At 39.0% G+C, this 24,707-nt stretch overlaps 1 protein-coding gene across 1 annotated transcript in view; it reads right to left on the minus strand.

Moving 5' to 3' along the window:
- The window catches only part of csmd2 (CUB and Sushi multiple domains 2), a 267,965-nt gene that overhangs the window by 95,474 nt on the left and 147,784 nt on the right, over window positions 1–24,707 (minus strand). The window contains 10 exon segments of the mRNA XM_068332262.1: window positions 106–294; window positions 950–1,137; window positions 3,336–3,474; window positions 6,677–6,871; window positions 9,186–9,321; window positions 9,519–9,709; window positions 13,218–13,400; window positions 19,026–19,138; window positions 21,188–21,291; window positions 23,106–23,227. Coding sequence (XP_068188363.1) covers window positions 106–294; window positions 950–1,137; window positions 3,336–3,474; window positions 6,677–6,871; window positions 9,186–9,321; window positions 9,519–9,709; window positions 13,218–13,400; window positions 19,026–19,138; window positions 21,188–21,291; window positions 23,106–23,227 — 1,560 coding nt within the window.

Below are 24,707 nucleotides of genomic sequence, written 5' to 3' on the forward strand. Positions count from 1 at the left end.
TTCGTCTGAAGCAACATAAAACGGCAAATTTAGCTTTAATCCCATTTACGAATAGAGAAAAACTGGCAGAAAACTTCCTTTCTCGGCCAACGTTTTGGAACGTACCATCACAGCTGGGAAGAGGGCGGCTCCACTGAAAATTCGGTTCACATTCTAGTGGCTCTGCATCACTTAGTGTGTATCCTGCCTCACAGCTAAATGTCACCAAAGCACCCACATAGAAGTCATTGCCATGACGCTGTCCATTGACAGGAATACCCGGGTCAACGCAGTGATCTGACTGTAACTGCAGAGCTGGAGAGAAAGCGAAGAAACAAGACTCAAGGTCAAAGACAAAGAGACACACAATGAATATCCACCTGCTTGCAGTGGAACTACAAGTGCATCCTGTTCATGTTTTTTCAAGTTGGCCAAGGGGTCAATTAATGCTAATGACAATTTGCTTTCCTACAGCAATCTTGATTAATTATTTACTTGAACATACTTCTGAGCAGAAATTAGAAGATAACAAGTTTCAGCACTGTTTTACACTTCACCTTAGCATAGTTTCTACCTAAGTAGCTCTTCTCATGAATTATTTAAGTTCTGCAGAGATTTAACACATCGAAAGAGCAAAATGTTACCAGCCTTATCCTCACAAGTAGAAATAAGGTTGGGGATTATACGATGAGAAAAGTATGTATTTCCACCTTTACCTGCATGTTACAGAATAAAGAACACATGGAATTCTGAGCTGACATTCTGAACTAACATTCGGTTTACAACCACGTGAACCCGCTGCGGTGGATACAGCAGAAGAAAATGGATGGATGGATGGATGGATGAAGAATTTATTTATTTTTTATTAAGGTTTGTGAATCATTAATTAATTAACCCTTTGCAGTTTTTCCCATTCTGTATTTTTGGTTGAAGATTAAACTTTGTGGATTCACAATCTTCAAGCCCTTACTTTCATAACGGATACGGAATCCGATGTCAGAGTGGCTCTTGTCGGTTGAGAAAAGGAGGTACAGGAAGTTGGAGGTGCTGATGAGGAACTGGGGAACCTGAGTGCCCTGGTAACTACCAATCAGAGGTGAAGAGGGAAAACGTCCATCTCGTACCTCAAGGATGTCATAGTTGACTTCTGTGCGGAACCTGAGAACGTGGCATAAATAAATACAAATGATGTAATACATATAACAGATACAACACATACAGTACATACTTAGGACGTGGTAATATGTAGCACTTAATCTGAAAATCAACTGTCAACGATAGATCCTCTGTCTTACAGATGGCTCAGTGTAAATAGTTTCAAAATAAGCATTTTGTGTTAAGTTACCACAAACTTTGGTTTAAGTTTTGTTTTGTTTTTTTTGTGAAAGTAAACAACACCAAGTACAATCCTGGCTGAACAGGAAATATAATAATGGAATGAGTCTGGAGGTTTACCAAACAAAACACTACTGTTCTAAAGGGGTCTTATTATGAAAAACCATTTTTTTCCAGGTCTCTACATATATATAGTGGTCTTCCCTAACCCAACCAAATCCTAGAATCTGGAAAACAAACGCTTCCTGCATCAATATATATTTGGAATCTTTTGGATTCATGCCTGAACAGAATCAAAAACAATCGGATTCATTAAAAAAAAAAAAAGAAATTAAGGTCCCATATTATGCTCAAAAAGCATAATATGGGACCTTTAATATTTTCAACATTAGCCTCAAAATAAATAGCAAAATTTGTACTTCATGTCATCTCGGGCGGACAAGAGTGATTAATATCTTAAATGCAGAATATGTAGATGAGCAATTACTTTATGATGAGCAAAGACTTTAATGACCTTGTGAATATTTTTGGCAGTTAGGGATATGTTGTTGTAATTCTTCTTCTTCTTCTTTTCCTTTCAGCTTCTCCCTTCAGGAGTCGCCACAGCAAATCCATTGCCTCCATCTAACCCTGTCTTCTGAATCCTCCTCTCTCACACCAACTACCTTCATGTCCTCTTTCACCACATTGTATTGACTAACGTATTAACCAACGTTTTGAAATCAGGAGAGTTTCATAAATTCCTGACAATTTTTATTGCATTTTTGTGAGTACATCTGTGTGGCATAAATTTGTGCGTGTGTGCTCACGTGTTTGTGTCTGGTCACGTGTGTGTGTGTGTGTTTGTGTGCGTGCGTCATTGTGCATTGCCATCTTTGCTGCCAAAACTGCTTCAAAGCCATGAATAAATTGGTTCAGGACCATGTCATCTAAATGAAGCGGTTTGTAATATTTTATTGATGTTACATAAAAATTAAAGAGCAACAAACATTTATGTTGTATTCATTTTGCATGCTGTGCTATTGTGGCAGGAACAGAGATGAGATGGGCCTTGGTGAAACGCTAATGCAGCGTTTGATCCTACAACTATATTTCTGTCTCTCCCCCAAACATCAAGACAAAGTAGCTCCTCTCACATCTCCCGACTTCCCCTTGACAAAACATCCTCATTTACATATGCATGTACATTTATTAACTTTCAGCTCTGTTGCAGTCTTTCTTGTGCGTACACATATGTGTAAGTGTAAAGGCCAACATAAATGGCCCCTATAAAATCCATCCATATCATGAAATAGTCAATTTCATGTGGTAAATTACACAATATTTGTATGCTTCCATGCAACCTTGATATCAATGCAACCTCAAGATGGCAGTGAAGGGTCGAAATATTTGACAACAGCAAAAATGGCAATTATAGAGGAGATTGAAGCAATGTGGGGGGGGGGGGTTATTGCAGCTAATTTCAGCTTTATTTATTGCTACTTTATTTCATTGTATTTGTGTGTATCTGTAAGTGTTCAAAAAAAGTTCAGTAAATATTACAAGGAAGACTCCGTTCATATCTGCTCCCTTTGCATTAGTATCTATATCTAGCATTAATAGGCCACAAAGGTATTTGATCATTTACAGGGAGGGGAGTATCAAAGAAAAGGACCAGTTCACACTCATGAGCTTTGCCGGACACAACACAAATTCTGAGGAGTCATGGGTGCTTGTTGACAGAAAAAGAGGTTTAAAAAAGTAAAAAAAACAAAACAAAACAAAAAGATGAGAACACTCAAATTATTTGAAGATTACAGCATAACACACACACACACACACACACACACACACACACACACACACACATGCACGCACGCACGCACTCACGCACTCACGCACTCACGCACGCACGCATGCACAAACACACACACACACACACACACACACACACACACACACACACACAGACACACACACACACACACACACACACACACACACACACAAAACACTGGAGTATTGCTATCTGGGTTACTGACTTGTCAAAGATGATCTTGATGGGGTAGCCTGGAAGAGCCTCGATGATCCATTCACAGTTAAGGGCCTCCTTATAGAGTTCTGGCCAGCCAGGGGAGAGGATGATCCCACTGGGAGCTTTCAGATCCCCTCCACATGGGGCTGATGGAAAGACCAAAGAAATTGAGGGAGAGGGAGAGAGCAAGAGAGGGAAAGGGTAGTTAGAGATTGAATTATGCATGCCTGTCCCAGCTGATGTATGACAATGTCCATAGATGATCTCATGCATCAGCCGGGGCTCATCCCATTTCTTTTACTGCCAGGGTCTATCTAATGTAAAATAGTGACAGCTCACTTCAAGGTTAACCATTCCCCCTCGGGACATACTTGTTACTGCATGTGTGTCTGTGTGCATTGGCAAGGCCATGCATTACATTAGCATGTGTATGCTCCAACCCTATCTGTCATCAAACCCTTCTCACAAAGGTGCTGCTGTCATCCCTGTCAAAAAGAGAAAAATGGGACAACTTTGATCACTAGCACAAAAGACACTTGCACACATCCGCCCCTCTCCAGGCCCTAATCTTTATGACTGCTCACTTTGCTGTACATATCTTTAACCGCCTATCCTTAACCAGAACACAAAGACTCAGTGGAGGGCTTAGTTACAGTGCCAGCTACTTGCTCCCTTTGAAGTGCGATGATTTAATCAGCCAACTCAGCACAGTGAAGGACATCTATAAAATGCATTACGCTACAAACGTGGGGATATGATAGATGGTCTCAGAGGAATACAAATCTGCTGTGGCGCACAGGAGGAAGTGACATGTTTTAATAATGGTTTCTCCTTTGCGTATCATGAATAGTGCACCTGATTAGGCCCCACTGAGTCCTTCGCTGTGTCTGTGCTTGATGTGCTACTTTGGTGGTGTGCTGGAAACAGTTTACAGAGTAAATAAGTTCGGGAGGTGTAAAAGGATGGTTCAGCTTTCTTTGTGTGAGCCCAGCAAGTCTACAGATCAGAACAAGGCTTCTGCATCATCATAAGCTGAGATAAATATTTAATTAGATGTTAGTGATCCTTCACTTGTAAATCAATTATTCATTCATTCATTTGTTTTCTGCCGCTTTATCCGCCATAGCGGGTCACGGGGAGCTGGAGCCTATCTCAGCTGGCATATGGCGTGAGGCCGGGGATACTCTGGGCACGACGCCAGTGCACCGCAAAGCCACACACAGAGACCATGCACACACACACATTCCCCCTTAGGGGCAATTTGGGACTGGCCAATCAACTTGAAGCGCACACTTTTGGAGGAGGGAGGAAGCCGGAGAACCCGGAGAGAACCCACGCAGACACGGGGAGAGCACGCAAACTCTGCACAGAGTGGGACTCGAACCTGGACCTGCCGTGTGGTGAGGCAACAGCGCCGCCCACTGTGCCATCGTGCCGCCCCTAAATCAATTATGTTTCTATGAATTTTAATTTTATCTGCATCACAGAAGAAGACAATGCAGTTTATAATTGATTGCTAGTCAGCCCTTTTATCTTAGCACCAGTTGATTTACTACCTGATTGTTAATATAAATACTTAAATACTTAGTAGGATTGTAATCAAAATTATTATCGCATATATTATATACAGTAGTACTCTAAAATACAAGCGACTCAACATACAAGTTTTGAGATACAAGTCTCTCTCGGTCTATAAATTTGTTCGAGATACAAGCAGAAATTTGAGTTACGAGTCATGCCTTCGGACACCACCACTATTTGGTGGATGAGTACAACATCAACTGTGACCCCATCTCATTCTTTCCCATGTGTTGTCTCAAGCAGGAGTCCCAAACCCCTGGGCCGCTGACTGGTACGGGTCCGTGGGTCATTTGGTACCGGGCCGCACAGAAAGAAAAAATAATTTACATTACCTCCGTTTTATTTATTTCGGAGTCTGATAGATGTTTTATTTTGAAAAAATACCTGATTCTCTGTCACATTCGTCTATGTCAGCGGTCCCCAACCACCGGGACATTAGGTACCAGGCGGCACAGAAAGTTTGACTTTCTTTCTTTTAATTGATTACCGGTCTAAAGATGTTTTATTTTGAAAAGTGACATTTGTGCGGAATGACGCACAGACAAATGCGTGTGCCTGTCCCGCTTGACAGTTCTCAGTCACTTGACAGGTTACCAGCCATTACCCCTATATTGAGCCCCCACAAATGTGCTAGTATTCTGGAATAAAGTCAAGGCAGATTATCCTGAGATCGCCCAAAAAGTATCGACAACCCTGCTTCCATTTCCAACCTCCCGTCCTTGTGAAGCGGGATTTTCTCCAGTGACCGTAAAGAAAACCAAACTGTGGAGTAGACCGGACGTCTGGAACACACTTTAGGTGTCATTGTCTCCTGTTACCCCTAGATCAGCAGTCCCCAACCACTAGTTCTCATCATTGTAATTATTATTATACGATTAAGTTGTTCACCCTTTTGTTGGAAATGAGCAGTATTTCTCCTATGTTGGATGCACTGATTGTAAGAGTCTATTTCAAAATAAACCTCATAAGTACAGTCACTTGAATCAAGGTTTTATTATAATTGTTTCTTACAATTATTTCGTTTACAAGGATGTTGATTATCAATTTATGAAAAAAAAGGTTGTTGATTGTCTGTTAATGTCTGCGTTTTACATAAAACCACGGCGGATATTTTCTTATTAGACTACAGTTGTCCTGGCATCATTAACGATTATCGAGCAAATTAAGGCCGGTCCATGAAAATATTGTCTTAGATTAAACCGGTCCGTGGCACAAAAAAGGTTGGGGACCGCTGGTATAAAGCGTAAAGAAGTAGCTTGTGTGTGCCTGTGACTTTTAAGTTTCTTTTCATACTTTAGAATTGTTTAAGTAAGTTATGATTAATAATACACAGGTAAACTATGCAGGTCTATTGATTTTATATTATTTAAAAATTTATTAAATTTTTGCAAGAGCGGATAAGGTTAAAATTATTTGAGCTATTTTAAATGGGGAAAAAAAATAAGATACAGGGAGATTAATTTACAAGCTCAGTCATGGGATGAATTAAACTTGTATCTTAAGGTACTACTATTAATTATTATAAGAAATAGCCTGTGGCTGATATAGTATATAAGCTATAAGTATATACACAACTACATTTGGGCAATCACAATAATACTCATTCATGCATCCATATGTATCTCAGCCAGAAACCACAGCTCATGCCAGCTCATTAAAGAAACATTTGTTGGGAGCACAGAAGCTAAATTGTTCAGGTCACATCATATGTATGCAAAAACCTGTTTTGAGATGATGATCGTGAAGGGAAACCACAACCTCACTGACCTTCACACCGTGGCACTGCATTATCCCACACCACATTGCCATCCTTGAGAATACAAGAGATGGTTTGCGAACCGTGGGTCTTAATGAAACCTTCCTCACACAGGAAGGAGATTGAACTGCCCAGCTGGAGGCTTTCACCAAAGCGCTTCCCGTTCACTGGCACACCCGGGTCCGGGCACTCGTTGTGGCGAAATGCTGTTGGAAATTAAGAAAAAAAAATCAATAAATGGGCTTACTACTTAGTAGGTTCACATAACCTAAAATAAGACAGTGGAGGGGAAGTATTTACCTGAAAAAAAAAGTTAATTTGTTTTGAAAACAAAAGAGGATGCAGTGTTATTGAATTAAAAGGAGAAGAGGATGAGATTACTCGTAATTCTGCTGCCATTAATTCCCCTCACATGTTTCACTACGCAAAGATGCATGTTTCCATGGTGATTCTAATTACCCACGTTTTTTGACAAAACCTTTCTTTAATGTTAGCATATAGCAGTAACAGAATTTAATTTTTTTTTTTTGTTGTTTTCTTGTTTTTTTTTTCACTTTGTGGATCATATTGATTTTCTCTCGTGTATTAATTCCAGATAATGTGAAAGAACACCTCATGTAGATCAGCAGGGCTAGATGCTGCTGCTGAAGAAATTAGAATTAGAACTTAATCTTAAAACTTAATCTATAATAGCTCAGAGTTAAACTTTGAGTAGGACCTGTTAAGAAAGGCCACATGTAAAATGCAGTTGGACAAGAAAAGGCATAACCCCGGAAACAAGGCACGTAAACAAATGAATCACTTGAGCCGCTATCTCACTCAAGCTCATTCTTGTACACACGGGTAGGTGACACGTGTAGGTGTTGATGAATTCCTCTTCTCTATCCACTGGACCAAAACAAAGCACCAGCCACACCTCATCCATCATGATCACCTTATTTATTAACGTGCCAAAGATCCCCTCAATACAGCTTGGCATGTCATTAACATGAATGATAGAAGTTGTCCTCTCTGCCCCACATCTCCTAAAAAAAAAGTCTTCCATTTAGATGGCACCTTTCTCAGGATCTAACCATCATCTTCAATTAACTACACTTGACATTCATTCATTGCACTGCATTGGTTATTTATTTCTTCATCAAACTCGTTAATTAATGCATTAGTTGCCATGTGCTGCCCATACTGTTGTTTCATAGAGGCACCTGGTTTGGGATGATGATATGATGATGTGACGTATTCTGATTTGACTGAAATGTGACATGTTAGCTCAACTTCAGCTTAAACAGTTCAGAGGAAGTTGAACATTGTAAAAGTTAGAGACAACTTCACAAGTCAATTAAGTACATTAAACAGAACATAAACGCAACATGGTCTGTATTTTTTTTTAACATACTGAACAAATTAGAGAGGCCTATTTTTGGTATTTTGCACATACCCCTCTGGGTTGAAGTAAATATATTATTTTCATTCATCATTTGCATGCTAGATTATTTTTCAAATACCAGTTGTGTTACAATGATATTCAGCACAAATTGCATTTGCTGTATAAGAAAAGATGTTCAATTGATGAGTGGTACAACCGTAATATGGAAACACAGTGCTGTGTTGTGAACAGCTAAAGTCTTAGTAGTTAAATAGAAATATATTTCTAAATAGAAAATGACATTACAACTATATAAAATATAAACAGAAATGAAACCGACTTTCGTTTCTGATAAGTTCATCAGGTTGAAAGGTTATAAAAATCATGAGCTGTGTTTTAGGTTGGGAAATGTTGTGAATGATGGTTTAACACTCTTGTAAACCAGGAGCACATATGGAAGCAACAAACAAAAAAAGATAATTTAACTCAAAAGTAGCACTGCAGGATAATCAGTGCCAAGACTTACTAAGAAAACCCTCCCTGTGGCACTTCAACTGAATTAGCTTTGTGTCTGTATAGGGTTTGGGGTAGGCACTATAAGGATATATTTATATTGGTATGTGCAAGAATGCACAGATTTGGCTAATTACACAATAGTGTATACAATAAAGGCTGCAGCAAAACCCTCACAGTACCGCACATGCATGAAATTGGCTTAACAGCATACATCTGATGTGTACAGCATCAAAGTAACAAAAATTCCATCTGGAATTTCCTCACAAGTCAGCATCTACCAGAATAGCACATAATTAGTATAGCTGCAGTGTATCTGCCAGGTAAGGATGCTGTGTTTTTGTTTGGGTTTTAGATGTCGAGTCTCCATTTAGACAATAAAGACAGCTTTTCTTTTCCCATTTTCTAACTTTGCACGAGGTGCCGAAATAAAGAAAAGTTTATGGAATTTGTAGAAGCCAAGGCAAAAAGATATAGTGGCTGATTCATGAGGTATTTTGCTTGCATACACACAGAGAAACCACAAGCGCATAATGCATGTGTACAAACAACTTAGAACACAAAAACATTCAGTCAGGGTGGACTCTTGTGATAAACTGTGAAGACCTCCATTTATTTCTGTCAGACTGACATTCAATACTTACTTGTAAATGTGATATTAAAGCCTCTGTCTGTGTAGGTGTGGTCAGTCAGGAACTCCAGTCGGGCCACATGAGCACTAGTTGTTATAGAAGGAGGCAGAATGTCACCGGAAAAAGTACCAAGGATGGGAGACTCCGCCTGACAAAAACAGATCAAAAGGATCATGAACTAAAAGAGAAAACATGTTAAAGGGTAAACAGCTATAGACAAATAAAATGATTAGGCCAGCACTCAGACTGTTTAGATCATACAGCGTTACTGACAGATCAACAATGAGGTCACACAAGGAGTTATTATTAAGTAAACGTGGACAATATTTTATATTTCAAGGCTACCTTTCCTCCATCCTTGATTGAAAGAAAGTCAAACTGCTTCTCCATGCTGAGGTCATTGAAAGCCAGATTGATTCGGCTCTCGGGGTTGGAGATGATCAGCCATACACAGTGCATGTTGTTGCCATACTCCTGAGGGTAATTTGGAGACAGCAGCACCCCGGATGGAGTGGTAAAGTTGAAGAAACAGGAAACTATGAAAGCAACAAGTGCAAAGAGAAACAGAGACTCAGCAAAAAAAAAAAAAAAGAGCATCATAAAACAAGTTTTGTCTGGATACTTAAACGAAGAAGAAATCCATATTCTGAATTGTTACTGAACCTTTAGAAAACCAGTTAACATAAGACATATTGAGAACACCTCAATCAATTTGATTCAATTGAATTCAGTCATTATGGTATAGTGGTCAGCACTGTACCCTGTCAGGAAGGTCAAAAAACTAGCCCTAATCTAAGCAGACCTTTGACCTGTGGCTGCTGCTAATCCGTCTTGTCGGTCAAAGGTCTACCTCCCATTATTTGCATCCTTACAGATTACAGATGTCCGTGCCACCATGCAGTCATCCATGCAGCTGTAATTGTGCCTTGAATTTACCAACTACATGATGGGGAACATGTATTGAAGGCAATAACCCAGGAGTCGGTGAACGCCCAAAACCCCAAAAGAGTCTGGGTCCTGTCTGGAGTTTCTTCCTCAACAAGGGAGTCCCCCCCCCCCACTGTCACTTGTGCTTGCTGTGGAGGGTCCAGTTGGGATTTCTGTCTGTTAAAATGCTTTGAAACATCTCTTGCCATGATTAAGCGCTATATAACTAAGACTTGATCGAAATTGATTGATTGAGGTGTGTGTGTGTGTGTCTGTGAAATAACAAAATATTAACTACAGTGGAAAAATAATTTCCCTTATGGGAGATCAATAAAGTTAGATTCTTCTTCTTCTTCTAATGTTGTCTAAGGGAAGCATATAAAGTGTGAATAAAATAGTTCCAAGCACTGAACTCTATGGAAGTCCATATCTAACTTTTTTGTATGTTGAAGAGATATCATCAACACGTATGAACTGAAATCTATAAATATGACCAAAAACCAGTTTCATGAATATCATTTGATACCAATTGAATGTTCCAGCTTCTCTAATGGAATCTGATTAATTATGTCAAAGGCTGCACTGAGATCTAAAAAGATAAGCACTGAGAGACGTCTGTTATGAGATTCAGTTAAAATGTCATTTATGACTTTCACTGATGAACTCTGAATCCTGACTGGAAAACCTCAAATAATAATTTATTTGTTTTCTCTAAAACCTTGGACAGAAATTGTAGGTTTGTTATGGGCTTACAGTTTTCAAAATTCTAAACTGTCAATTGTAAATTTTTACCTGCATTTGAGATGAGAAACATGCAGAGTCAGGGTAGAGTCCTGCTTGACAGCATCGAATTTAAATATATTTTGAGAGGGCTTTCGGATTTTATTGTCAGTGACTTTGATTTATGGCTAAATAGATGGGATGCATAAATTTATCTTTATAAAAACATATGTAAGCAAGCTTGAGGCCAGGACTGCAACATCTGTTTGGAGGAGAACACAAAACCATTCCATCTTTAAACTTTTTTGTAGCTCAATAGCAATGGTAGTTCAGTATATAGTTAAGTTAATGACAAATCCATGAGACACAAGTTGTCTTGTTCCTCTACCTTCGGAATTTTAATTGTAATGACATTGTTTTCAGCTTTCACTTAGTTTTACTTCAGTGTGTGATCTGTCCTGGACGGAATCAATCCATGTACAACCTTTAACTCAACATTTTTCTATGAAGGACAATATGAGGCAATGCACAATGAATTATATAACTTGTCGAAAGAAGCAACACTAGCTAATGTTTTCTGACTTTTTTCATTTAACTTAGATCCAGATTGAAAAATGAACACGGAGTGTGTGTAAAAAAGAAAGATATACTGTACTTAAGACCAGGGTGCAATTTATCAAGAAAACAGAGAGGGGAGCATTTTTTATTTTTATTTGTTTTCTTTAAATCAGGGGGGAAAAAAATCTTTCATTCATTCTTTCACTTTCTCAACCTGCTTCATCCGCTGTCGCGGCTTGCTTGGAAAAAAAACAATCAATAGGCCTAATTCTTCTTTAGGTTTATGGTAGGCCCTATAGGCCTAGATTCCAAACAGAAAAACATTCACATTTTATACAACCTGAAAAAGACATGAAACATTAATTTTTTTATGCCAGCCACGATGAGGAAGGTAGCCTTATTAGTCTTCAGGAACATGAGTAAGGGGCGACAATGAGAACATACCAAGAAGATATATCCTTATGCAAATGCTTTGTGAAACGTAACATTAACACCCTATAGATTAAGATTTCACATGTCATGTAAAAATACCTCAAAATATAAGACTAAGTGAACAGTTTCCTCTGATGTTAGACTTCACGTGGCCTTTTTGGCTTTCTTGTTGCCGCTTCAACTGCAGTCTTTCGTCCTTCTTTTATCCACATCTCTGCAAGCTTCTGAGCAGGGAACAAACGCATGTCTGGCCCATTAATAGCGATGAGAAGAAGACTATTCAACGTGGGCATATTCATTCTGTTGTGTTCATCAGTAAGGATAGTGATTTTGTAGCGTTAAACATGTAAAAACCAGAAGGGGATATGATCCTTCCCATCCCCCAAACAAACTGCACCCTGTTTAAGCCCAACAGCACATGCAAACAATCATGCTGAGGCCCCGTCCACACGATGACGGATGTTTTAGAAAACGCAACTTTTTACAAACGCATCGAAAACGATTCGCGTCCATACGACAGCGTTTTCAAAAAAATCTCCGTCCACACGTAAACGCATCAATGCATTTTTGAAGACGGCTATAAGCATGCCAAACCATGTGGTGGCAGTATTGAGTCAAATTTTATCCAATAGGAATTCTCCGTGTTTTGTTGTCACAAGACACAGGCCCATAAATATGACGTCACAGAGGTTTTCATCGCAGGCAAGACGTTAGCGTTTTCAAAAAGTTGCGGATACACCATTCACACGACAACGCAGACCCAGCGTTTTAAAAAAAAATCCACCTAGGCCAGCGTTTTCAAAAAGTTGCGTTTTCGTTGCCGTGTGGACGGTAGGCGTAAACGCAACAAAAAAGTTGCGTTTTCAAAAAGTTCTGGCATTGTGTGGTCGGGGCCTGAGAAAGAAAGACAGACCTTCTTCATTGTGATATGCTGATGATCTCAGCTATTAAACCTTTGCCATGAGCTCAACATCATAATCCTGGAGATGACAAATCTGGATTGTTTTCATAAATACAGAGACAGCTCTAAAAGCATGGATGAGATGATTTGTGTGTTATGTGGCCCTACTGACTACTGCGCCAGCAACCTCTGTAACTTATACTGCATATTTTTGTCTATCCTATTTTCTATTAATAATACAATAGTGGGCATTATCTGCACAGTCAGCTCTTTCCTTTTCTCCTCATCCTCTTACTCTCACTCTCTTTGCTTCCTATTCAAGGCATTAATTGCCCATTAAGAACTCCCATTGTTTCAAAATCCACCAGGCTCTACTAAGGCAAACTGTGGCGATAATTCGACCATTTATTATGCAGCCATCCCTATCATCATTTGCACAAATATTCATATTCATGTAACAGTGCACTCACATGAATATAATTAACATAGGGCATCCAGAAACTTACAGACACAGCTGGGTTTCTTTGCCGACCATTGGTTGTTCTTCTGACAGGTGATGTTTTTCTTCCCCACCAGTTCAAAGGCAGGCAGACATTCAAAGTAGAGTTTGTCTCCGTGACGGAAACCTGTCCCCTCTCGCTTGCCATAGGCAGGAATTCCAGGATCTCCACAGCTGCCTTGATCAATTTCTGTGTGGGAGAAAATAGTCACATCCCTGATTACTCTCTGTGTAACCTGCAAATTAACTGAAGTATAAAAAATAGCATCACTGAGCACCAAAAACAAATAAAGAAAAAGAAAACATTGGTGGACATGTCAAAATATGTGCATGTATAATATGAAATGACTTTAGACAAATATTAGCTAGAGAGAGGATGAGACATTTAAACTTCGGTTTATTATACTTGGTAGCCTCCAGCAAATATTGATAGTATTGCATAGGTAGTGAATTTTAAGAAAATGCCCGTTAACATCAATGAAAAGACTGCTTATAGACTGCTCAGTTTGGCCATATTCATTCTCTTCATCAGTTTAGAATGGTGATTTTGTAGAGGTAAACATGTGAAAACCAGAGGGGAGGATAATCCTTCCCATCCCCCCAACAAATTGCACCCTGCTTAAGACCAACAGCACATGCAAACAATCATGCTGAGATAGAAAGACACACCTTCCTCATTGTGGTATGTTGATGATCTCAGCTATTGAACCCTTGCTATGAGAAAACTCCCCACTAGATATGCTGATTTTTTTCCAGGACAACAATGCCAACATTTATCGGACTCTAATTGTGAAAGAGTGGTCCAGGGAGCGTGAGGAATCATTTTGACACATCAGTTGGCCCCCACAGTCCTGAGCTTAACCCCATTCAAAGTCTATAGGATGTGCTGGAGAAGACCTTGCAGAGTGGTTTGACTCCTATCGTCAATACGAGAACTTGGCCAAAAATTAATGCAATTCTGGACAGAAATAAATGCTGTGTACGAGGTGGTCGAAACAATGCCGTGGCAAATGCGCAGCGCTATCAAAGCTACAGGCAGTCCCACGAAATATTAGAGTGTGTGACTTTTTTTTTGGCCGGGCAGTGTATTTAGTTTTAAGAAAATGCACAATCTCACAGTGTATCAAAACAAACACAATTACAGTAATCCCTCGCATATTTGCACATCAACACGTGTGACTTCACCTCATCGTGGATTTTTAGTAGATAGTCACGGGATACCGTACGCATATACTATTGGCTGACGGCATCTGGAAGTTCGTGAGTCTCCAGACGCAGTGCACTTTCGTGAGACGTAGTCGAGTAAAACGACATAACAGGATTTTTAATTTTCCGTGTATTTTATTTTTTGAAAACTAATATATAATCCAGAATAACATATCTCAAAACAACATAAACTGATGTATACCACTGGTACATTTCCTGTACTCTTCTCGTTTGGGACAGAAATGCAAAGTAAAGGATCAGCTTATGGAAATCTATTAAGTGCAGAATAGGATATGATCCCCATTATATCCACCACTTACAGTGTAAGTGGCACGCTGACATTTTCATCTACCCACAGTCAGAAAGAATCAGTCTCAACTTATGTTTAGTGAAGTGAGAGCTGTGATGTGTTCACCCTTGCTTTTCCTCAAAATATGAAAGGAATAGAAATAAATCATTAAAAATAAATCTTATTGATGAATTGAAATGAAAATTAAAATGTTTCAGAATCTTTAAAAGCTCATCCACTGATTGATCTATTTTTGGTATTTCTTCCTGCCGCCCTGTCTAGCAATATTTATTACATGTCTGAAAGCCTTAAAGCAGTTTTGTATAAATGTGCATTTTGCTTTTATTGTTCTGACACATTGTATGGCCATTACAGTAACCCCAGAGGGGTAAAACATCCCAAGTTGTGGGGTTTCCATGTTGTGGTCATCACTCAATACCTAGCTTTATCACAGAGATTCTTCCAGAAGACTGACAGGAAACAATACCTTCTACACTGATTTTTTGAATCTCATCATGTATTTATTTTTAGGTTATTTGTGATTAGATAGCTTTCACTGTACCTTTGCAAATATTATTAAAATTTATTTCCTTTCCATTTCTGTCCGTGGTGTCCAAAATATTTTCCTGCTCACATTTAGAGCTGTCATGAGCACTTCAGGTTCACACACACACACACACACACACACACACACACACACACACACACACACACAGACACACACACACACACACACACACACACACACACACACACACACACACACACACACACACACACACACACACACACACACACACACACACAACTCCATGACCACTTGTCTCCCTAAAAATATCATAGGCCAATTTCATTACCACATGATTTATACAATCCTCCTTACCCTCACTCATTCATTTTTTCACTTTGCCAATTGCAGAAAGGAATACTGAGGCATCCAGATGGGGAAACTTAAAAAGCGAAAAGGCTCATCCATCCAGGAAATAATGACAGGGTCTAATACTATTTAAACCCGCACCAAGGTTGAAGCTGGGCATAAATCCACACTTGGCCCTAATGATGATCATCATTTAGAACACATATTTAGAGCTTGCTTTTGTTTAGATCCATGGTCATTCTGAGACAGCCCCATTCACAACACAACTCATTGATCATATGTGGAAGTCACCTTTAAAGGGGTGGATGTTGTAGGGAATGTTTAGGTGTTGCCTGAGGGAAAAGATACCAGAGGGCAATGTATGATATCAACCTTTATGCCAGCTAAACTGACATGAAAATGCCTGAATACATATTTAAATGTACATAATGACACAAACATTTTCAGTAACTGTTTGTCTCTGTAGTGCTTTTCCCATATAAGAAATATTTTACTCCTCTAGTCCTTTCAGGGACATTTATGCAATAAGTAAGCCAATAAATCTAAAGCAGTCTATATGTACAGTACTTTGGTGGAAACTTGTATGTCTATTTTATCTTTCATGTATTTTTGAATGTGAATGTGTCTTTGTCTACAAGAAAGCAAGCAGAAGCAAATTAAAAATATATGCATTTAATTTTAGTAAATGTTCAGTTTGATGTAACTGCGTTGTGACTCACATTGCATTTATTTTGAACACATACACAATGATCTCCTTCTTCAATCACAAATTAATTAGTTTAGTGTATCGATTTACTGCTCGGTATTGCACAAAATGTGTCATTGGATTTTACAAGTCCAATTATTTTATAAAAGGAGGTCTATGTAGTAACTGTCACCAACGATCAAAACTATCATCCTGGTTTAAACACCAAGAATAATATTTTGTCTGTAGAAAACATTTATCTACACAGAGTCCTAGCACAGAAAGACGCAAATAAAAGCTCTGTATCTTCTTATTTCATAGTACTAATAAATTGCCCATGTTTCAAATTATGCTATGTTAAGTGTCATCATACAGCATCATGGGACCTACATTTACACATTAACATTACTTTTGATTACTTGTACATGACGATGCCATAGAGTGTGTGCCACCCGCAGACGAATGCTCAGCTGAAATGGAAGAATGCCATTGGTATGACTGCGTTTGCATTTACGCTTGATGATCAGGCTTAAAATACAAGTAATTGAGAATGCAAATTAGATTTTGGATCCTCCAATCTGGGAGGTGAAGAGGTTCAAAGTGTTTCTTCCCCTTCATTAAGTTGAACTCATTGTTTTAATTACACTTTGCTTCGACATGCTGCTCCACTTTCTCTGTTATTTTTACTGATGTAAAATAATCATCTGTGGGCAAGGGAGAAGACTTCCTGTGCATTTGAGACACAAACGACAGACTCATCTACAAATCTGGCAAACTCCCCACATTAGCATCCATACACAGCACACACAGCACCACACAGACCACACAGCACTTCTGTTTTATGTCTCTTGTCTTCATAGGCACATGCCAACACATACATATCTATCATTAAAGAATACAGTGTATACACATTTACACATGAGAGCACACGCCCACAAAGATTAGGACGTATTACCATTTACACTAGCTCCTCGCTGACAGTTACACGTATACCCTAAAATGAGTGTTCATATTGTCCATCTTCATTACCACTCCAGACACCAAATGTTGCTCAAATAATCTGTAAAAGTAATTTGTCAATACTGACCAGTTTGGGGCTCAATTCACTGATACTGTAGTCTAAACTGAGTCCTTAAAGCATGATGTGTTTGATTCCAACTTTGTAATATTGCTGTTAAGTATCATTAAACAAGTCACTGCCTTGTATCATTTTCTCTTTTTGGCTTTTCCCTTCAGGGGTCGCCACAGCAAATCAGTTGCCTCCATTTAACCGTCTTCTGCATCCTCTTCTCTCACACCAACTACCTTCATGTCCTCTTTCACTACATCCATAAACCTCCTCTTTGGTCTTCCTCTAGGCCTCCTGCCTGGCAGTTCAAAACTCATCATCGTTCTACCAATATAGTCAGTATCTCTCCTCTGGACATGTCCAAACCATCTCAGCCTGGCCTCTCTGACTTTATCTCCAAAGCCTCTAATATGTGCTGTCCCTCTGATGTACTCATTCCAGATCATATCCATCCTGGTCCCTCCCAAAGAGAACTTCAGCATCTTCATCTCTGCTACCTCCAGCTCTGTCTCTGTTTTTTCCTCAGTGACACTGTCTCTAGACCAGTGGTTCCTAACCTTGTTGGAGGTACCAAACCCTGACGGTTTCATATGCTCACTCACCGAACCCTTCTTTATTTATTTATTTTTTAATATATGTTTAACTGGTGTATTTAATGAATTGTGCATTAATGTGACCTTTTTCGAAGAACAAAACCAAAGTGCATGAACTCACATGAAATTACTTACCCACAAATCAGTGTGACTTCTGCTGTTGTTATTGAGAGACCAGTTCAGATATGTGTTGCTTCACCTTAGCAAGTGCTACTCTTATATGTCATTTTCACAGCAAAGTCTGTTTATTTTGTTTTCCATGCAGATCATGCGGAACACTGACTCCCATCACGTTCCGTTATACAGTACATGTAAATTCACGTTGCACATATTTGTCCGACCACTTTCTTTTTTTGCACCACATAGTTACTGTGACTTAAAATATTAAGAAAGCAATCAGATGACATACCATCATGACAGGAATAAATCGACTACTGAGTGCGCAAAATCCCATGTAGCACAGGTAGGCTAATCGATGTAGCGTGATCACCTGCAGCCAATGATGGCTAAGGGGGGCGTGTCATCACGAATTGACACGATGTGTCAAACATACACAGTAATTTGTGTATGTTCGGCAAAAACACCCGACAAAATCTGTCGGTCGTTTTGTCTTAACATCCATCTCCGCCAAACCCCTGAGACCGACTCACCGAACCCCTAGGATTCGATCGAACCCAGGTTAAGAACCACTGTTCTAGACCAAAAAACATCGCTGGTCTCACCACAGTTTTGTACACCTTTCCTTTAATTTTAGCTGAAACTCTTCTATCACACATCACACCTGACACTTTTCTCCTCATATAATACCACAGTTCCATTACCACCACAATTTGTTGTTAACAAATCTGGTATGGAAGTCATAGATTTGATTTGCATGTGTGATTTGACAAAGTTTTACAATCGGTGCCTTTTATAAAAGGCTCTAAACCCTATGGTTTTCAAAATAAAACCATGAGACTATTGAGTGCAGGGAAAGAAATTATGTTACTGTCCACTGAGGTGAAATGTGTTCTGTCAGAGCCCATGTAAGCGTAGTGCGTAAAGCACAATGATGATGATTAAATGTTATACAAAAGGAAATATAAAGTGTGCTTACCTTCGTAGGACACCTTGAAGCCCAAGGAGCCACTTGTGTCATCGGTTTTAAAATTAAGCCACATCTGGTGACTGGTGCTGACCACGAGGTCTGGAGTGGTGGTACCAGAAAGGCTACACAAGTAGAGACAAGAGGACAATGTTTTTTAAAAGAAATGTCTTCAGAGCTTCTGTTGTCCTGAACTGGACATGAAAAAGTGTCAACAGACGTAGAGCTGTTTTCTCGATTTCTATACATAGTAACAGGACTGTAAGTTTGTACTTGCTGCTTTGAATATGGTGTCAATTTGGTAGCTAAAGGCTTGTCTGCATCATTAAAAAGGCATTTAAGTGAAAGAAGTAAAAACAACACCTCAAGTTATATATTAAACTTTCTGACTAAAAACTGTTCCAGAAAATTTCAGTCTGAGAAGTCATTTTTCATCCTTCTATCCTAACGCTATTCAAAGCAGTCGGGTACAAGAAAGTCTGAAATGGAGGCAAGATCAGTCAATGCCACAGAGGTAATGTAATTCTATTTGAAAAGTAATTCTACCCAGCTCTAATTAGGAAGTGTGAAGTTGTAGGAGAAGCAATTAAACATTTAAATTTTCGTGGTTTACTTGGAAAATGGTAGGAGGTGGAAAGAAGCACTGTCAGGATAAGTTGGGCCTACAGGTCAGTCTTCTCCTGCAACTCTATTTCAACTAGTCAATTCCAGTGAACCTCTGAGTGAAGTCCTGCTATTGCTGCGTGCCATCGAGCAACCTACTGTACATGTATTAAATTTACTGGATCAAGTTCTGACGTGTGGGGAGAATGTGAAGACAGACGAGAACCTCATTTTTTTTTTTTTTTTTTTTTTTACTCACTTCATGGAATAGTGTCTAGATCCTCACTGCATGGGACCTTGAACTTTTGTGCATAATATGAGGCAATAGTGATGAAAAATTGGAACAACAGTGGATCCAAGAATTTCATCAGGGTTCCTCCATGCATGCAAAGTGACACTGGCAAAATGCAGTGGTCTTTGTTTATAGCTTGAATTATACAATAAAACCGCACCTCTTGGTGCAACCTTTCATTGTCAGCATCCAAACATAAAACTGCAAAACAATCATGTCACGAGGGCGCACTGTGTTGCTTTTCAGTCTTTGTTGAGTATATAAGAACACGTTTGGGGTTTCATAATTGCCATCTTAACATCATATCTATTAAATTTAGTATTATAATTGCAAGCTCATCACTCTCTAAAGTAACTTCCTTGTTGGTGGCCTTGAAAGGTAGCTCGACAGCTTGTGACATTTATGTTCTTTCCACACATGGCCAGAATTCCCTGTGGGGAAAATGACGTTCCTCAGCTGATGGCTGCAGGTAGATTCTTGTCCTAAATTGATGTAGTGTGTTTGAGTACAAGAGCCCATCTAATATTATCAGACTACTCACTTTCATATTGTAAGGGTGTCTGTACAGGTGAAAGGGGTCCTAATTTTAACAGATTATACATTTTCAGTGTTTGTGAAAGGATCTAATGACATAAAAATATATAAAGGTGCAGAAAAAAACATTAACAAACCACTTTTCTATCAAATCTGTCTCCTTTACCTCCCACTTCATCTAATTTTCCACCAAGAAGAGGCAGCCTTGCATAAAAATTGGTCCATAAAAACTTTATTAAGGTGGTAAATTTCAGTGCAATTAACACCAGCATTCTGTCAATTGTTATGAAGCATCTGCTTGCATAAGCTCAACTCGGTCGCATCAGTATCCATTGATGCTCCCAATTTTGCATTGCATTTTTCAAAATGTATTGCAAAATGTAATGCTTCCTCAACATATGATGTTTATTTTTATGGTGAAAATGTGACCATTGAAAATCAATTTTTAATGCACTGCTGCGTCACAGGATGATTAAATGAAAAACTGCATAAACAACAATAGAGATAAAGGGCTTGAGGATAAAGAGAGGAAAGTGCAGCTGCCTGCAGGGAAGTGGAAGGGGAGAAAAATCAAATGACCCAAAATAGAAGAAAAGTGAAGAGAAAAAGAAAACACTGAATGAGATTAGATGAAACATGAGCGGCAACAAGGTACAATGACTGCTGAAGATGACTGAAGAATAAAATCTCAGACGAGCAGAGGGAAGATTAAGGCAAAAAGAGAGAGGATGAAGGAGTCACTCACACATGGAAGATGGCCTTCTGGTCTCCGACCACCTCTCCATCTCCCACTGTCAGGGTGTCATAGCCTCTCTCCAGGTCAAAATCCTCAAATGTCAGCTTGATTACCTACATAACAGTTAACACATCACCAAGACAACCATAAATAACCGATGTTCCTGACACTAGGTGCACATGTTCAATCTGTGACTTTATATTGTTCGTCCATTGATCAATCTCTTTTGAATATGTGTCTGTACATACAGGTGTATCATCATAAGTCATCAGTGTTGAAGCTTTTATAAGCTTATAGATTTGTTGACATACATGTAACTGTGTGTGCGTCTATATTGATTTAGATTATTTGAATTTAACCTTACTCATTAGATTTGATTGCTGAGGGGAAAAAAATACTTAGTCTCTTTTCAATGCTGCAGGTTTGAAAGATAAATTGCAGAAAGGGAAGACAAGTGTTGTCTTTGCTAAGGATTGATTATGATTGTCAAAAGCTTGATAAATAAAGAGTAAAATTGGGTACACGTGGTAGATTAATTAAATTCAAAACATACCCAGGACTTTTTGTTTCCTTTTTAAATATGCTACAAGTGATTTTTGCTTTATTCCCAACATTTTTAGAGGACTGACAAGGCCAGGCCTAATTAAAATCTTAAATAAATGTAATTTGCAGCCGATCCTATGTTAAACCCTGTGCTTAATGAAAATTGTCAAGGTGGAGAGAAGAGATAGATAGTGTGTCAGTAAAATAGGTTAGATCTCTCAATATATTGAGTTTCACAGCAGGATTTGTTCTCTCATCTGCCAGTTTACAGGTTAAACACAGATAGGTGTTCTTTTTTTTTTTTTAGGGGGGTATCTCTGACAGCTTGTGCGACATGTTATCTGATTCAGAACAGAAATCCCCATGTGCCTAACGCAGATGGATAGACATGGAAAACACTGCCAGCTAAAAATGACTGCATTCAGTACTCTCAGTGCCTCATGAAGGAACAAAACTTGACAAGACCCCATATTTGTCATCATGTTGCATGGTTGCATATACTGTAGATCTATAGGGGTTGAGTCAAGTGTAGGCCACCTCCTTTTGGTGTTTAAACTCAGTGACTTTGCTAACATATGGCTGGAGCCATAAGCACACAGGCAAGAATGGAAACACATTACATCTCTAAGCAGAGAAAAATATCCTCTATCTTCATCTGGACCAGATGCGGAGCAACAGACTGCCCAGAGTATTGTTGTCTGCATCAGCAGGCTGTCTACCAGGTATCCACCAGCATGTCAAGGATGCATGCATGCATGCAAGGAGGTGTTTGACAAGTGTCTTCATCAGACAACCCCCTCTTCCTTGCCTCACCTCACATAGCCTCTCCTTGAGCAGATTTACAAAACTATTTTGTTTAAGTTGGGAGAGGGATATCTGGCAAGAAAGCAGCGGGGTGGCCTTGACCACATCTCCCAAGTCAATGGTCTGAACGCGGAGGCTGTGATACTTCCTTGATATCCTATGAGCATGCACTCAATACCTTTACATTACTCATCTGTCTTTTCCCAGTATTATTCCATCCCCCACCACAGGTGTTTTGAATAACTCTTTGTCTTCTGATAGCTCGGTTTCAGTATCCTTTCTCCTCTATTTTATTTCCCTTATCGCTCACATTTTTCCATAAGAAAACTTCTGTTACACAGTATGTTCAAGAGTCCTCAAAATGTCCTGCAATTATCAGAAGTACGAAATGAGTTATATGTGTCAGTGAAGAGCTTTCTCTAGAGCTACTCTCTAACAGGTGTAGACACATCAGTTAAATGCTTTTAACCTGTTGACTGCTAAAGACACCACAAAGGGCACTGCTTAAAACAGGCAGTTACTGCCACAAAGAAAAAGTGCACTAAGCTGTTTTATAAATCTATTTATTATCAAGTTTTACCTTTGATACATCTGTGGCGGTGATGACCCAAGTGCAGTTAGCATTATTGTCATATTGCACTGGGTAGTTCGGCGATGTGATAACCCCACTTGGTCCTCCCAATTGTCCTCCGCACATTGGCGCTGCAAAGAAAGAAAGAAAGAAAAAAACCCCCAATAAATTACTTTCTTCCTCTAGAATATTTGAAGTTTCATGACTCAGTTTTGCTGTTTGGCTACTCCCTTTTGCATTATGTATGTTAGATATGTTAATTATTCCCTGTGTTTTGCACTCACACACCCCTGTCGGGGTTCTCAGTTCCAACTCATTATTCTACCAAGTGACATGATCACACCTCAAAGACCATAATGAGAGAACTGTCAAAACCATGGCAAAGTTTAAAATGCACTTGTTGAACTTTTGGTTCATCCATGCAAGCTTGGCACAGTAAAGCTAAAACTCCTCAAATTCACGCCAAAGAACCATTTTAAGAAAATCACCCACTGTGTGTCCTCGTAACACTTGCCAGTTCAGTGTGGTACCATGAAAAATAGTCTAATAAAAGATTTGATCAAAGCCATAAATCACTGCTTTTCCACAGGGCTAAAATCTACTTTTTTGCAGATATTATCAGGCCAATTAATGATAACAGTAAAAATAGGAAGATAACATCAGGCAGTTGTTTAAGATTATTTGTAATTGGTTTGGGCAACTGTCCAATTGCCCAAACTGACTGTGTATTGAAAACATTGCCAATTACAAAAGGAAACCAAGATTTTAACGAATTTTGTGTTTTACCATCACAGCGGAAGTGGATGACAATTTTCAATGCTGAAAGTAAAACAACTAAATATGTTATTGACATATTTGTTTAAAAATGCATAATTCTTTTTTAATTTTGATTTGTTTTTAGTTCAAAGAAGCAGAAAAGCCCTGTGTTGTTTCATTACTTTTTATGGTGACACAAAGCACTAACAGTATCTTCTGAAGTGTGGGTGATTGACATAAGCTTTGATGGGATAGAGCAATAATAGTCTCTTTTCAGTCTCTTCACATGCTTATAATCTTTCTCCTTTGCTGTAATTTAATTTTTGGAAAACCCAGATCAGACCATAAACAAAGGAAGAACAGGGGAAGATCCATTAACTGAAGTGAACAACAGCTATGGCTTATCAGTGGTTTATTTTTATTTATTTCTAATAGTAATTATAATGGACTAGATTTATAAAGTGCTTTTCTAGAGCCTAAAAGTGCTTCACAGTGGTTTCATTATTCATTCACTCCTCATTCATTTTTGTTGATGGTAGATCACGTACAGTATGTAACCGCAGCTGCCCTGCGCCAACAGCCTCTCCACCGGAACATTTACACACATTCACAGACATTCACACATCAGCGAGTCCCTCACTGGAGGCAAGGAGAGTAAAGCGTCTTGCCCATTGACACAATGTCAGATGACTGGGGGAGTGGGAATCAAACCACCAATCCTAGAGTCATTGGATGACCTGCTCTACCATCTGAGCCACTGATGTCCCATTTAACCTTTATTTAACCAGGTAAGTCAATTCAGAAACAATTCTCATTGACAATGACAACCTGGGTATATCCCGTATTAGAAGGCAG

This window comes from Antennarius striatus, chromosome 14, assembly GCF_040054535.1.
Source record: "Antennarius striatus isolate MH-2024 chromosome 14, ASM4005453v1, whole genome shotgun sequence".
NCBI lineage: Eukaryota > Metazoa > Chordata > Actinopteri > Lophiiformes > Antennariidae > Antennarius > Antennarius striatus.